The 12523-nt window shown below is 42.8% G+C and overlaps 2 protein-coding genes across 14 annotated transcripts in view; one reads left to right on the plus strand and one right to left on the minus strand.

Moving 5' to 3' along the window:
• The window catches only part of GLUD1 (glutamate dehydrogenase 1), a 31027-nt gene extending 20941 nt beyond the window's left edge, over positions 1–10086 (minus strand). The window contains exon 1 of the mRNA XM_074589967.1: positions 9445–10086. Coding sequence (XP_074446068.1) covers positions 9445–9877 — 433 coding nt within the window. The 5' untranslated portion in view covers positions 9878–10086. The remainder of the gene's footprint in view (positions 1–9444) is intronic.
• A 271-nt stretch (positions 10087–10357) lies between these two features.
• The window catches only part of SHLD2 (shieldin complex subunit 2), a 41784-nt gene continuing 39618 nt past the window's right edge, over positions 10358–12523 (plus strand). For 9 of the 13 annotated variants that reach the window (XM_074592395.1, XM_074592394.1, XM_074592391.1 and 6 more), the window contains exon 1: positions 10359–10480. The gene's annotated coding sequence lies outside the window, so the exon portion shown is untranslated. Of the gene's footprint in view, positions 10481–12523 lie in introns of all 13 variants that reach the window. The other 4 variants (XM_074592401.1, XM_074592405.1, XM_074592398.1 and 1 more) reach the window with 3 other exon arrangements.

The raw sequence follows: 12523 nt of genomic DNA on the forward strand, positions 1-12523 counted from the left end.
TTTTCTGGCCTTTTAAACGCTTTAATTGAAATGGCTTGTCTGTTGGCTTTATCTTTGTCAATTCTGAGAGTTGTGCTGACTTCACTAGCCACTTTGCTCCAGTTTATCTGCTAAAAACTTTCATTACAGTGTCAGGCATAGTTTAAGGTGTGGATTCCAGGCTCCCTGACAGATGTGACTATTTTTTTCCCTTCTGTGGCATGAGTGAGTAACATTTAAGATGCGCTAACATTTCATTCCTTTTCACAAATTGGCCAGTTACCATTTTCCAGGAATTGTAACTACTCTACAGGAGGCCCACCTCTTGACAGGGAAGTTATTTGTGCTAAGCTGTTAGGACTGATGAGAAGCAGGCATCTGAGAATGCTGTACATTCCATCTGCAAGGGGATGCACAAAGATAAAAGACTTAATTTCTATTCTATTTGGACATCAGTGAAATTTAGTTTGACAGCTTCCCAACTTGGCAGGAGGCGAGTATTGCCATGCATTTGTATGGCTCTTTTGGCAGTGTTACTATGCATTCAATAGCCTGAGTCTAAAAATGGACCGTATACACAGATAAAGTACTGGGTTGTTTTTTTTAAAGATTCTTGATATATACAAGCAAATGAAAGTCACTGCTATGCAGCAAGATTATCATTTTTTTAAGCCCTGATAAATCCCACGCAGTAAGTCTCTGGAAACTTGTGACTTTTACAGTGAACTAGCTACAAAAAATAGTTTGAAGAAAGCCTCAAGTTACAGTATGACTCACTGCCATGGAAAATACTTTTCACTGGAAAACATACAAATTCTTGTTCTAGTTGAGAATTCTCTTTCCTTGCCACACCCCAAGAAGTTAAACAGTATGCTAAGAGAGACTGTTTTTCAATGCCCAAGGCCGTCTAGATGAGGAAATGTTTTAATTTTAATTTTATTACTGGTCAGTATAAAGAGAAGGCTTTATCATCACATTGCAGTGTCTACGCTTTTAAAACTTCTTTTTTATGATCTGTATTTTGGAGATATTATACTTCACCCAGCTACCTCTTGCACTGAGCCCAGTAGTTGTTTTGTCCAAAGTAAAATTTTCTCATGATTTAAGCTTAGCTTCTTAGATAGATGCTATGGATTAATTTTCACTTTTCCAAATGGAGGTAGCAAAGCACTTGAAACACAGTGTTTTTTAAATAAATGTCAAAGTAGTAATTATCTGTAAGGCTGTATTTCGGATTCTATAATAACAGCAGTCATTTACCATTTCAATCACCAAGTTTGTACTAGCAGGCATGTGAAAAAGGTCTTGATTTCAAAGAAAACTGGCTATACATCCTACTAGATTTTACGTTGTACAGAGTTCAGTGTGTTTATTATGCTTCCTTTGAAAACATGGTGTACGGAACCACCAACTTTTCAAGGATGATTATTGCCTTTCTACTATGCCTAAAAATCTATATTTAGAAAAGTTAGTGTAATTATTTCCTGACCTTCTAGTCCAGTGATCTTAAATGGTAGTGTCTACGTAGGCCCTTACCGCTAACAAGTGTGAACTATTCAAAGGCAAGTCTCAAAACTAAACAGTTGCCATAGTAACAGTTCAGAGCAAAACACTTGGTAAACTACTCCTCCTGCACCAAATATCTTGCAAAACTTAGCAAGTCTCTCAAGTTCCCCACAACCTGGAACAGACTTGCATCTCAGTCTGAATTATTAATATCTAACCAAGGCTTTTGTCCTGGTTTGACTTCAGTGTTTTCTTCTAGTTATGATCATCTTTTGATCTTTGAAACTAAGTTGGGTCCTTTACAGATAGCAGTTCTTGTTAAGACAGTACATTTGTTTTGCTCACCTCTGTGTGCAAAATGCTTGGTCATCAGAACAAGTATTTCAGGGCAGCAGCTATCCTACGCTATCCATATGGCACTCAGCAAAACAGATCTCATTTGAAACTTCGTAGAACTGACTACAGCCATACTAATCTCCCAATTAGCAACACTGGATTCTACAGAGGCTCTCTGGGTTAACAGCTTGCCTGACCCTGTCCCGAAAGCTGACATTACATCCAGAGCCTAAAGGGACTTCAATAAAGATGCTCACCTTGTTCAAACTATTCAGCAAAATCCCCCCCAAAAATCCATAAATCAGCTCCAGCATTTATTGTAATGTCTTAGTTCCTCAATGTTCCTCAATGAACTCTGGATCATGTATTACATTTTCATTTAGATGAAGTTTGTGAAGTAAGTAAATGAGACTGTGATTATGCTACTATCAAACTCTATGTAATCACTGACACCTAACACAGAAGGAATCGATGTTCCAACCAATCCTTAGGCTCTTTCAGAACAAGAACATTTTTCTAAATCCAGTAAAACAATCCATCCTTCCCTATAAGGAAACTGCTTAGCGTTATTTAACCATTTGGAAAGTCTGTTAAACAGCACAATGACAAATTTGTAATTACTGAAGACTAAGAAATTCCAGACAAACCTAACAAAGCAAGATGAGTAATTCAGTGCTGGAAAACAAGAACATTCCTAAACTCAATTCACTAACTGCCAAGAGAAGAGATAAAAATATTTATATCTTCCCACACAGCATTAGCTAGCTATAACCTAGGGCAGGAAAAAGACAGAAAAGAAACTCCCCTGTGGACACAGCCCACCATTCTGATTTAACCAGAATTATCTATTAGCAGCCATTATGGTACTCAACCAGACAGAACACTTCAGTATACCACTTCTTGTATACTTTCAATAACTTGTACTTATACTTGGAATATACTTAAACATATACGCGTATATGTTTATTTCATTCCACGCAGAGAAAAGCCAAGAATATTCTCCATTTAAAGAAGAGTGGTGGATTAGTAAGATCTTGTGTTTTTAATGCAAACGTGGCAAATTTAGTATACCACCAGGCAAGGAGATATTACCTGAATTCATGCACTTACAATATGGCTATGAAGTAGAGTCTCACCTATAGAACTACCTCAACCCTACCTAAAGGATTAAGTTGCTCGTTGAACTGCACTCACACTGTAATAACAAGGACTGATACAGAAAGATGCAGTAACACTACTTCCATGTGGATATTAATACCACGCGCATGGTTATGTGCAGAGGGTGGAAATAACACACGAGTTGGCCCTGACTAGTCCGAATGCCATAGCAGCCACAAAACAATAAGCCACCATAGTGCTGACATGAAGCAAGGAAATTCCATGCTTGCCTATGAGTTTATTTCCTAACAAGACGTAGCTGTTTTTAATTCATGCAACAAAGAATACCTGCTAGGATGACCCAGAGAACAGGAGGGAGACTACCACGCAAGAGATTCCCCTCCTCACTCTCTCCAACACATGTTTATCCAGAAAGCCCAATGCTGAGAGAGGTATGATCTCTCTATAAATAGACAAGGAGCCAACAGCAGCAAGGGAAAACAACTATTTAAGATCAAGGACAAAGCTGGCTACTGCATGAACAATATGAGCTGATTATACGAAAAAGCTGAAAAGCTTTTGAAACAAAAAGATTGATTGAGAGCCAGAAGAGCAAGGCATAGATAACCTCCTGCAAGAATATCAAAGGTAAAAATACAAAACAGATATGGTTCACTGAGAACTGCAACTAGTTTATTAAAGGACAGCAAAAGCATGGGACGCCCGTTCCTTGTCCTGTTTTTTCAATTTGCAGTTTAAATATATATCCACTGTTGTACTATTTGTAAATTTAGGTATGCTCTACAATAAGAAAACAGAATAGTATGAAAATAAGGCACTGATATAAACTTTAACTGTAACACTGCAAGTGGTGCTATCACAGTTAGGCTAATTACCTTTTTTTCTGTAAAACTCTCGTTTTCCTTTGTAGTTAGATCAGTTTCCATGGTTTATTTCAGGTTACAGATGGTCTATGTTATGATTCCATCTGTTTCATGGTCCCTAGGGTATATTTCCACGTCTTACCCTCTAAAACCCCTGGGCCAAAGACATGACCTCAGAACTTTCATCCATGCATGACTTAAAAAAGCAAAGCTACCAATACAACCACAAAATAAACAGAGCTCTGCTGAAGTGAAGATACCTTACAGCACTACTTCTTACTTCCCCCACTTACAAAGGGGAATAAACAATGTCACGGTAGCCAAGACAACACATGGAATTGCACTGGTCCAACTCTTGCAGGTAAACCTTCTTCTTTTGCAAGTAAGGTTACCATCATGATGTAAATATATATTTTTTTAAACAAGGTAATGTGTGCAACAGAGGCTATTTGGTGACTGGGCACTGATAGGTCTCTGCAATTGGAAAACTGCAGCAAGCATAGCATGAAAAAATGTCACCTTATGCAGAAAGAAGCTCATTAACATGAAATCATTAAGTCAGGTGAGGAAGATAAATCCTAATAGGCAGAAGAAAAGCAGCCAACACCAGAACACAGGAAACTTTCGTAATGCAGAACAGTTCCTTCCGCTAACCAGCCGAAGCAGCACCACCCAGAAAATCAGATTCATTCACCTCCAAGTCAACCGAGCAAATAAAGTAAGAATCATCTATCTTTATATACAGATAGCGAACTTTGAAGTAATGCATGACAAAGTTTTTCAAAATCCCTATGTAAGTGAAAGTCAGCCTAAATCGAGTCTGGAACTAAAGATGGTGTTAAAGCTTTTCGGAACTGTGGAAGCCATTGAGACTTGGTTAAGGCAATTTGGGTGAGCATAAACAAAAGGTTAGGCTGTTTCCCAACTCTGATTCATTTGGTTTCATTGATAACAGACTTGTTGGACAGTCAGTTTACATGAAAAGGCTTTACAGAGTTTTAAACCACTTAATAGCTTTACCCCCGCAGCAAATGCTGCCTAACAAACATGGAATCACTTCCATACTACTAAGCAGGTAGGAATTTAATAAGCTTATTCATACTTGCACATAGGTTATTTTCACCAGTCTGTTCTCTGAAACTGACCTATTAATGAAAACAGCCGTCAGCAACCACATGAAAAAACAGTGTAACCAGTTTTATACCTTTCATAGAACCTGATAAAATCATTTACAAAGATTCATTATTTTAAGTAGGAACGGCCAGAGTACTTTTCAACAGTCATCTGTATTCAGCCATCTCATTTCCTGTACCCCATTTGGTTTGTTTTAGTTCTTTAGGCAGCTGTCAGTGCAGTGAACAAGAGCAGCTGTGGTTTCCTGTTAGTGCTGGCCACTAGCACGCGAGTCACTGCGTAAGCAAGGGAAAGAGTGATCTGACCCACAGCATTACTTCAGCTACCAGGCAGCATCAGTCCAGTCATACAAATACTAAGTTTGGATCATAAGCAACTTGAGTTCCAACAGACAAGAAAATTGCTTATCTCCATGTTCTCAGTGGGATGAGGAAGCTTCTAATTAATTTTCCTTTCCAGCAAATGGTTACATTGCAGAAAACAAAGTCTTTAAAATCTGTACTTGCATGCTGATCATACTGCAAGGCCTACCGCTTAAATGGGTATATGTATGACCGTTTTGTAAAGATTCCTAAAGCACAGAAGAGAAACACACCAAAAGAAAAAGAATCACCACCTTCTTGAGTTGCAAAGGTTTCATTTCTACAACAATTAAATAGGTAAGCGCCACAGGATGCAACAATAAATGTTATTTCTGGGTTCTCAAAATGAGGTGGAAAAAGCCCACAAGTCATAAACAGAAAAGAAAGCATGTTTCAGTACTTAGTGGCAGTTTTCCTGAAGAGCTCTTCTCTTGACCCAATGAAGAATCACCTGCACTACCATGTAGTGACAAGTTTGTCCAACACAATCAAATTGACTTGTTTCTACACCCGTTTTGTGGGGAGAGAGGAGAGAAGGATAAGCCATTAAATAACTTCCTATTTTTATTAACTAGGCTTTAGATTCTTAGAACTAGGGTATTAAGAGCATCATCCTTCTTGAACAGAAATCTGACAGTCGAGTTACCCACCAAGGTGTAGAAGTTTGTCTATGCAAAAAATGTAAGACGAATCTTGAATTTTCACTCATCCAGCCCAACCCATGTGGTCTGCCATTCCATTTCTGTATCAGGCCACAGTCACCCATCCAGTCAGGCCTCTCCTGGCATTCACTCTGCTGAGTTATTTCTACTTGCAGGTAACAGAGAAGACAGCAGAGAAGGAGGTACAGAGGGAGCAGTAGTCAAGGAACTGCTGCATTTCTACTGGCAGGTGTCATCTGCAGGTGCATGTTAATTTTAAACTTGCTTCATAAAGATCAACCTTGCATAAGAAGTTTGGCACTTTCCAGATTTGGGCTAGACTACTAAGCAGGGGTTGAGGTTTCACCCTAGAAGAGAATGAGCAGGCAAGGAAATTGAAGATGATGTCTGTGGCAGAAGGAACATAATCTAACTGCTATAACGTTAAGCTAAAAACATTTAGTAGAAACAGAAGGTGCTGCTAAAGTGCAGATAATTCAAATGTTTATTTAGTCTCTGTTTTGTCAAGTAATTGAGTTGTCTCCAGGTTTAGAGCATTTCAATCGAGATCTTTTTTTAAAGTGATTTACAGCATAAATTCTTCATTAGTTCATGGTTAAATCTGTATATGACCTTATAAACAAAAACAGTATACAAAAGTAACATACAAACACCAATGAAGTATTTTAGTATGGGTGTATAAAAAGAAATGAGGAACAAAATTAAAGGAAGACAGCCTTTAAATGACCTAAAAACATTTGTTTTCCTGCATTCCATACTTGAATCTTAAAGTGCACTTTGATCGTTTGTCTAATCTGCATACAGAACAGTACTGAATATTCTTTAAACAGCATCATATCCTTTAGCTTACTAGTAAGTAATAAATGGGCATACTTTGTCTGCAAATGTACCTAGAGATGTAAGGCCAAATTTTATTACAATTGATATAACATGTAAACCTCAAGAAATACAAGAGATGAGCATTTAAAGTACAATGCTTCTTGAAAGAATGACAGAGATGACAAAGCATCCCTTCCTGCTAGCGATTACGTAGCAGTAACTAAAGGCTGTCTCTTTCTTAGTAAAAAACACAGATCCTTAAAAAAAAACTAGTATGGGGAACCTTATTTTATCAAACTTTACTTTTCAGTAAGTGCAGAGATAGAGTTCACAATTCTGCATCTGAAAAGATCTGGAAGCTGTGTTCCTCCTACTGCTCTGCAAGCCTTCCAGATGCCAACTCACCCCTTCTTTTAAAAGGTGGCCTTATGTCCCTTAGTGTTTCTTGCTGGTGTGAATTACTTGCATTGGACTCTGGACTCCACAGAGTGTGAAACACTCACTTCAGCAAGTTTTCCTATATCATACTACTATGGAGGTTGAGTTGCATTTCACTGGACTTTGAGTTTTTTCCCCTGTGAAATTTCCTAGGACTCTAATTTAAAAAAATCACTTTTAGACAAAAGCTCAAGTTGTTGGTGCATTTCCAGTAGATCAAGTGTACCATAAAGGCAGAAATATCTTCACTACTCCTGTTCTCTGCAGTTTAAGTAGAAATGTTCTATTTCCTCCCACCTTTTTTCACAGCAGGTTTCAAGCAGTTGATCTACACTTATCATACGTCCCATTTAAATTTACTACAAAGCCAGATCTGTCATCTGAGAGCAAGCAAATTCCTAGAGAGCATTAGAAGGTGAAATCCATTTATGATCACTACGCTGAAAAGAGTGGAAAGGAAATATCATTTGCAATTCCTTCCCTAAGCCCGTGGGGGGTGGGGACCAGCAGAGGAAGAAAAGGACAGACTGTTAAGAGGCAGTACTTTCTTTAGCTGTCATTTCCAACTGCCTTGAAATTTACAGTTGTAACTTTCCATAAATGTTCCAGTGTTTGCTCCAGTGTCAGTGCTGACAGGCATAAGAAATGCTACTGAAAATCAAGATATTCTGGTGAGGATTTAGAAATGTAGGTATCAGAACAGAAAGTATCCAATCACCCCGCTGCTGGTTTTTGTTCATGTACAAAGTGTTTTATTTATAAGTCTTTGTTGTGAAGACATTAATTCTTTCAGTTCTGAGCAATACTAATGTGAAATATTAGACATTATCATACATTAAATACTATCTTGTTACTTCATTTGCCACTGAACTGTATTTTGTTATGCAAGTGGGGATCTTAAGAGTAACAGGCCGTACAGAAAAGGACTTCTTGTAAGGAGCCGCAAAAAGTAACTTAACCTGAACAGAGACAAAACAGAAGTGTAATACCCATCAGTTTTTAAAAGAAGTAATAGAAATGGCAGAGAAACAGTAGCTCCACACAGAATAAGCTTCAGCCATACCCAACTTCAGTTACAACTAAGTCTGATGCCCGTAACTCTTGTTCCAAATAATCACCAGAAATTATTTTGAGTCAGCCTCTTTTGGGTAAGAATTAAACGTGCCACAGGATGCTCACCACATATTTGATTTTGGAAAGTTAGGAACCACATTAACAGGACAGACTATTAGTGCTGCAAAAATTCCCATGTCTATATACACACCAGCTGACTGATTATCAAGAACCCATTTACCTAAAAACACCCTTCCTACTCTATTCTAGGAGTCAAGAGGTCTCCACCCATAAAAAATCAGAGAGAAAACTTTGCTTCCTGCAACCGTCATGATTTACCACAAAGCTGGTCTGCGCTGAATTAAGAAAAAATTGATTTATAGGCTATAGAAGCTCTGGTTTCAGACACAGTCCTGGAAAGGACTCCCAATACTTAACTATCCGCAAAGACCAGAGCTCCTGAATAAATTATGCTGAACGACATCTGTGTTTGTTTTTCAAGGAAATGCCATCTACCCCGGACTAAAAGGGAGCTCGATTCCTCCGGGATCGGAGCTGATCCCACGTGAGCCCAGCTCTGATCTCGAAGCGATCCAGCAGAATTCTCCCTCCTGGCCGGTCCCTTTGCACAGCCACGCCGCTGCCCTCACCTGTGCCAAGTCAGCTTTTCCCTTGAAAAAGCACTTTGGGATCTTCCTGTGTATCCAGCCGCTAACTGGGAAAACTTGTCATTTTTCTCTACTCGGGGTTTTCTGCGGGAACACTCGGGTTTCCCGAGCACAGCAGGGATGGCTTCTCCAGCTGCCGGCTCAAGAGCAGACACCTGGAGCCGTGTGTTTTCCCACACAGGCTACCGAGAGGCCTGAGCCACACCGAGCCGTCCGACGGGCTGCCCTCCCGCCCCCCGCCTTGCCCGACGCCGGGCCAGCGGGCCAGGAGCCCTCGGCACTTCGGCTGAGCGGGAGGTCACCGCCGGGGAGCCCGAGCTGCAGGGCCGCGGAATAACCGCTCCCACCTTCCCTTCACAGGCGGCGCGGAGCCAAGCGTCTACCCCCCGGTACCTCAGGGCGGCGAGAGAGGGCCGGGGAAGGGCGGGCAGGGCAAGTCCGCAGCGGGCCCGGGCAGCGGGGCGTGAGGGGGCGCGCGGGGGGACGACAGGGCGGCGGGTCTCACCTCCCTTGCAGGGGGTGCGGTGCTGGCTGTGTTGCGCCCGGTAGCCCTCGATCACCTCCCACTCGCCGTTGTCGCGCTTGATGGGGAAGGAGACGCTGAGCACATGGTTACAGGGCTTGATGATGCGGAGGATGCCGCGGACGCGGTGGCGCCGGTCGTCCATGCTCTCCCGGGTGCGCAGCCCCTCCACCAGCTTGTCCTCCACGATGCTGGCGCCGCGGTCGAAGAACCCCTCCACCATCTTGAAGAAGTTGGGGTCGTCCTCCTTCTTCGCCGCCTCGCAGTAGTGCCGCCGCGGGCACCGGCCCCCGCCCCATGCCGCCGCCGCCGCTCCCCCGGCTGCCGCCGCCGCCGGCCCGCCCGGATCCGCGCCCGCCAGCACCGACCCGGCGGCCAGGCGGGACGCCAGCAGCTCCCCCAAGTAGCGGTACATGGCGGCGGCCGCCGGTGCTTCCGCTGGACGGGAGGAACGGGGAGGCTGTGGCGGAGCCCGGCGCTGCCGCTGCCGCCAGAGGCGCGAGGCGCCGCCGCCGCCGCCTTTAAACGGACCCGGGATGGGGAGGGGGGAAGGGGGTGCGAGGGGGGGACGACAGAAGGGCCTGGGAAGGGCGGGGGCAGCCCGAGGAACGCGCCGCGCCCGCCCGCTGCGCCTGCGCGAGCTCCGCGCTCCGCCCCGCCCCCGACGGCATTGGCGGAGGGGAAGGGGGCGCGGCGCGCGGGCAGCCTCGCCATGGGCGGGACAGAGGGGGGTGTGGCGGGCATGCGCGCGCGGGTGGGAGGGGGGGAAGGGGTGTGAGGCGGTGCGCGCCCCACGCCCCGCCCTACAAAGCCGCTCCCGCCCCGAGCTTCCCTTTCCTCTCGCGCCTGGGTGACTGTTAACGGCTGCCGCTGGCGGGGCGCTCGTCAGCCTTGGCACCGCCGCCCTGCGCTGGGCAAGGCGCCGGTGCCCGTGAAGAACGTGGGGCAAGCAGCCTTCCCTGAAGCCCAAGTGTGAGCCTGGAGGTGGCTGCCCGGGTCCGCTCCGTGCCCGGCGCGGGTACGACAGGGTTCTGGGCGAGGGGAGGGAGGCCTGGCTGGGCAAAGCCTCTCGTACCGTGGGTGCAAATACAAGTAAGGGTGCTTCCACATAGTGCAGCATGCAAAATTCTTCAGGGAAAATGTAGTTTCTGTGAAGACCCCTTTTGAAGGGAGCCTGTTAGGCAAACACAGCTTATCCACGTGTGTTTAATTGGCTGTCCGGTTAAGTGGGCACAGAGGCCTCAAGTTAATACCTGCATCATCTGCTAACAGGTCTGTTAAGGGGAATTTGTTGTTATGTAGCTCAGACTCCTGAGTACATCTCTAAGAATGATGTTCTGAACTGTCAGATCCGCTTTTGGGGCCTGCAAGACAGTGTGTTGCAGCATTTTTACCAGGTTTGCTTCAGAAAGAATAAGCGATTTGTTCATTTCTGTAGGAGTTGGGCTGCTAATTAGGAAATACAGATTTGGGTTTTTTTCTCTTTAGGCATGTGGGAGACCAATGCCCTTAGGGCAGGAATAACTAGGAAGTTGCTTTATCTCTGTGGGAATCTCTCTAACCACTATGGACATACAAGGACTGTGCTGCAAGGCTTGTGGGAAAGTAATATAACTTTTGTGTGTATTTGTCAACAGGAAATTTAGTCACAGACTCTTTTAATATGCATAAATTTTTCAGGCAACTGATACTCAAATTTTATCTTGATTTCATGTTTCTCTGTCTTAAGATTCCTGAGAAGTTGTCATAAGGACCAGTAATAAGGAGAATGGTTGTCTCTTATCTGTTGTGAGGATGTTTTATAACCATAGTCTTGATATGGTTGTGATACGGATAGTATGTGATATGGGAACAAAAGCAAGGAAGGAGCTTATTCTTAGGTCAGTTTCTTATTTGGATGTTCCCACAGGGCTTCAGAAACAAACTTACTGATTTATGTTTTTGTGTCCATGCTCTAGGTGGTTAGTAGATAATTTCCACTTTGGTGTTCATTTTCAGTTCACAGAATAGCAGTGTTCTCAGTGGTTCTAATGGTTTTGAGCTACTATTTGATTTCTATCATCTCCAGATTCTCATTAGCAGCTCAACTTGTATACAAGGTTTTAACTTTTGTAAATGTGTAAGAAAGAAGGTGGTGAAAGATACTGTCCTTATCAGCTAATTATTTTCACCTGGTTTGGTAGGTTATTTAGAATAGTATTTCACAGGCACAAAGGCTGAGTGAAAAATATGATTAACCAGTTTGTGCAAGTGTGTATACTTAGGTCAAAATAAGGTTAGCATGCTTAGCTCCTGTCCAGCCTTCAGCTGTGGCATCTCTAATTTATGAGCTTTACTCAATTATCAGCTGCTTGCAATATTGTGCTGTGTTTGCAGTATGCATTTGTGAATGTATTTGAGACTGAGTATGGGACATGACAGTGTGAGAACAAAATGGATCTCTCTGTGGGTTCAGTCACACAACTCCATTTGGAGTAATGGCAGCACCATAGCTGCCCTCTTTTCTAAATGAGACTGGATTTCAGCAAAATATTCAACAAGCTGTGTGCTGAATGCTAAGAATAACTGAATCAGTGTGTTAAATTTCTTAGTCTTAAAATATTGTAAATTAAAAAGTAGCTAGGGATTTTTATTTGCGAGTTTTTATGAATGAAATAATGTGTACAGTTCACAGGCACTTTACCAACCTCAGCAAGTCCCTACTGTATTTTTGTTTGCTTGAAATCCCTTGTGGAGGCAAGAGTAACCACATTGCCTGAGGGTATTCAAGAAAAATAAGAATAGGAGTCGTATGCCCTATTCCAATATTCTTATATGGTAAGTTGTGAGCAACTGAAGCAAAATCTATTTGTCAGAGGAAATTAAAATTCACATGCTTTAGAATGAGTTTTAGCAGGTATGAAAGGGATAATTGTAATAATAAATGGTTAACTGTATCTTTGTTCTTGTATAGCATTGGGGTGCCATCAGAAGATTCACTTTTGACTAGCATCAGTGAAAAAAAAAATCTCTTGGATGAATTAAAAAGTAACTTTTTGTCTTCGCAACCAGAAGTTTCACT

Source organism: Larus michahellis, chromosome 6 (assembly GCF_964199755.1).
Source record: "Larus michahellis chromosome 6, bLarMic1.1, whole genome shotgun sequence".
NCBI lineage: Eukaryota > Metazoa > Chordata > Aves > Charadriiformes > Laridae > Larus > Larus michahellis.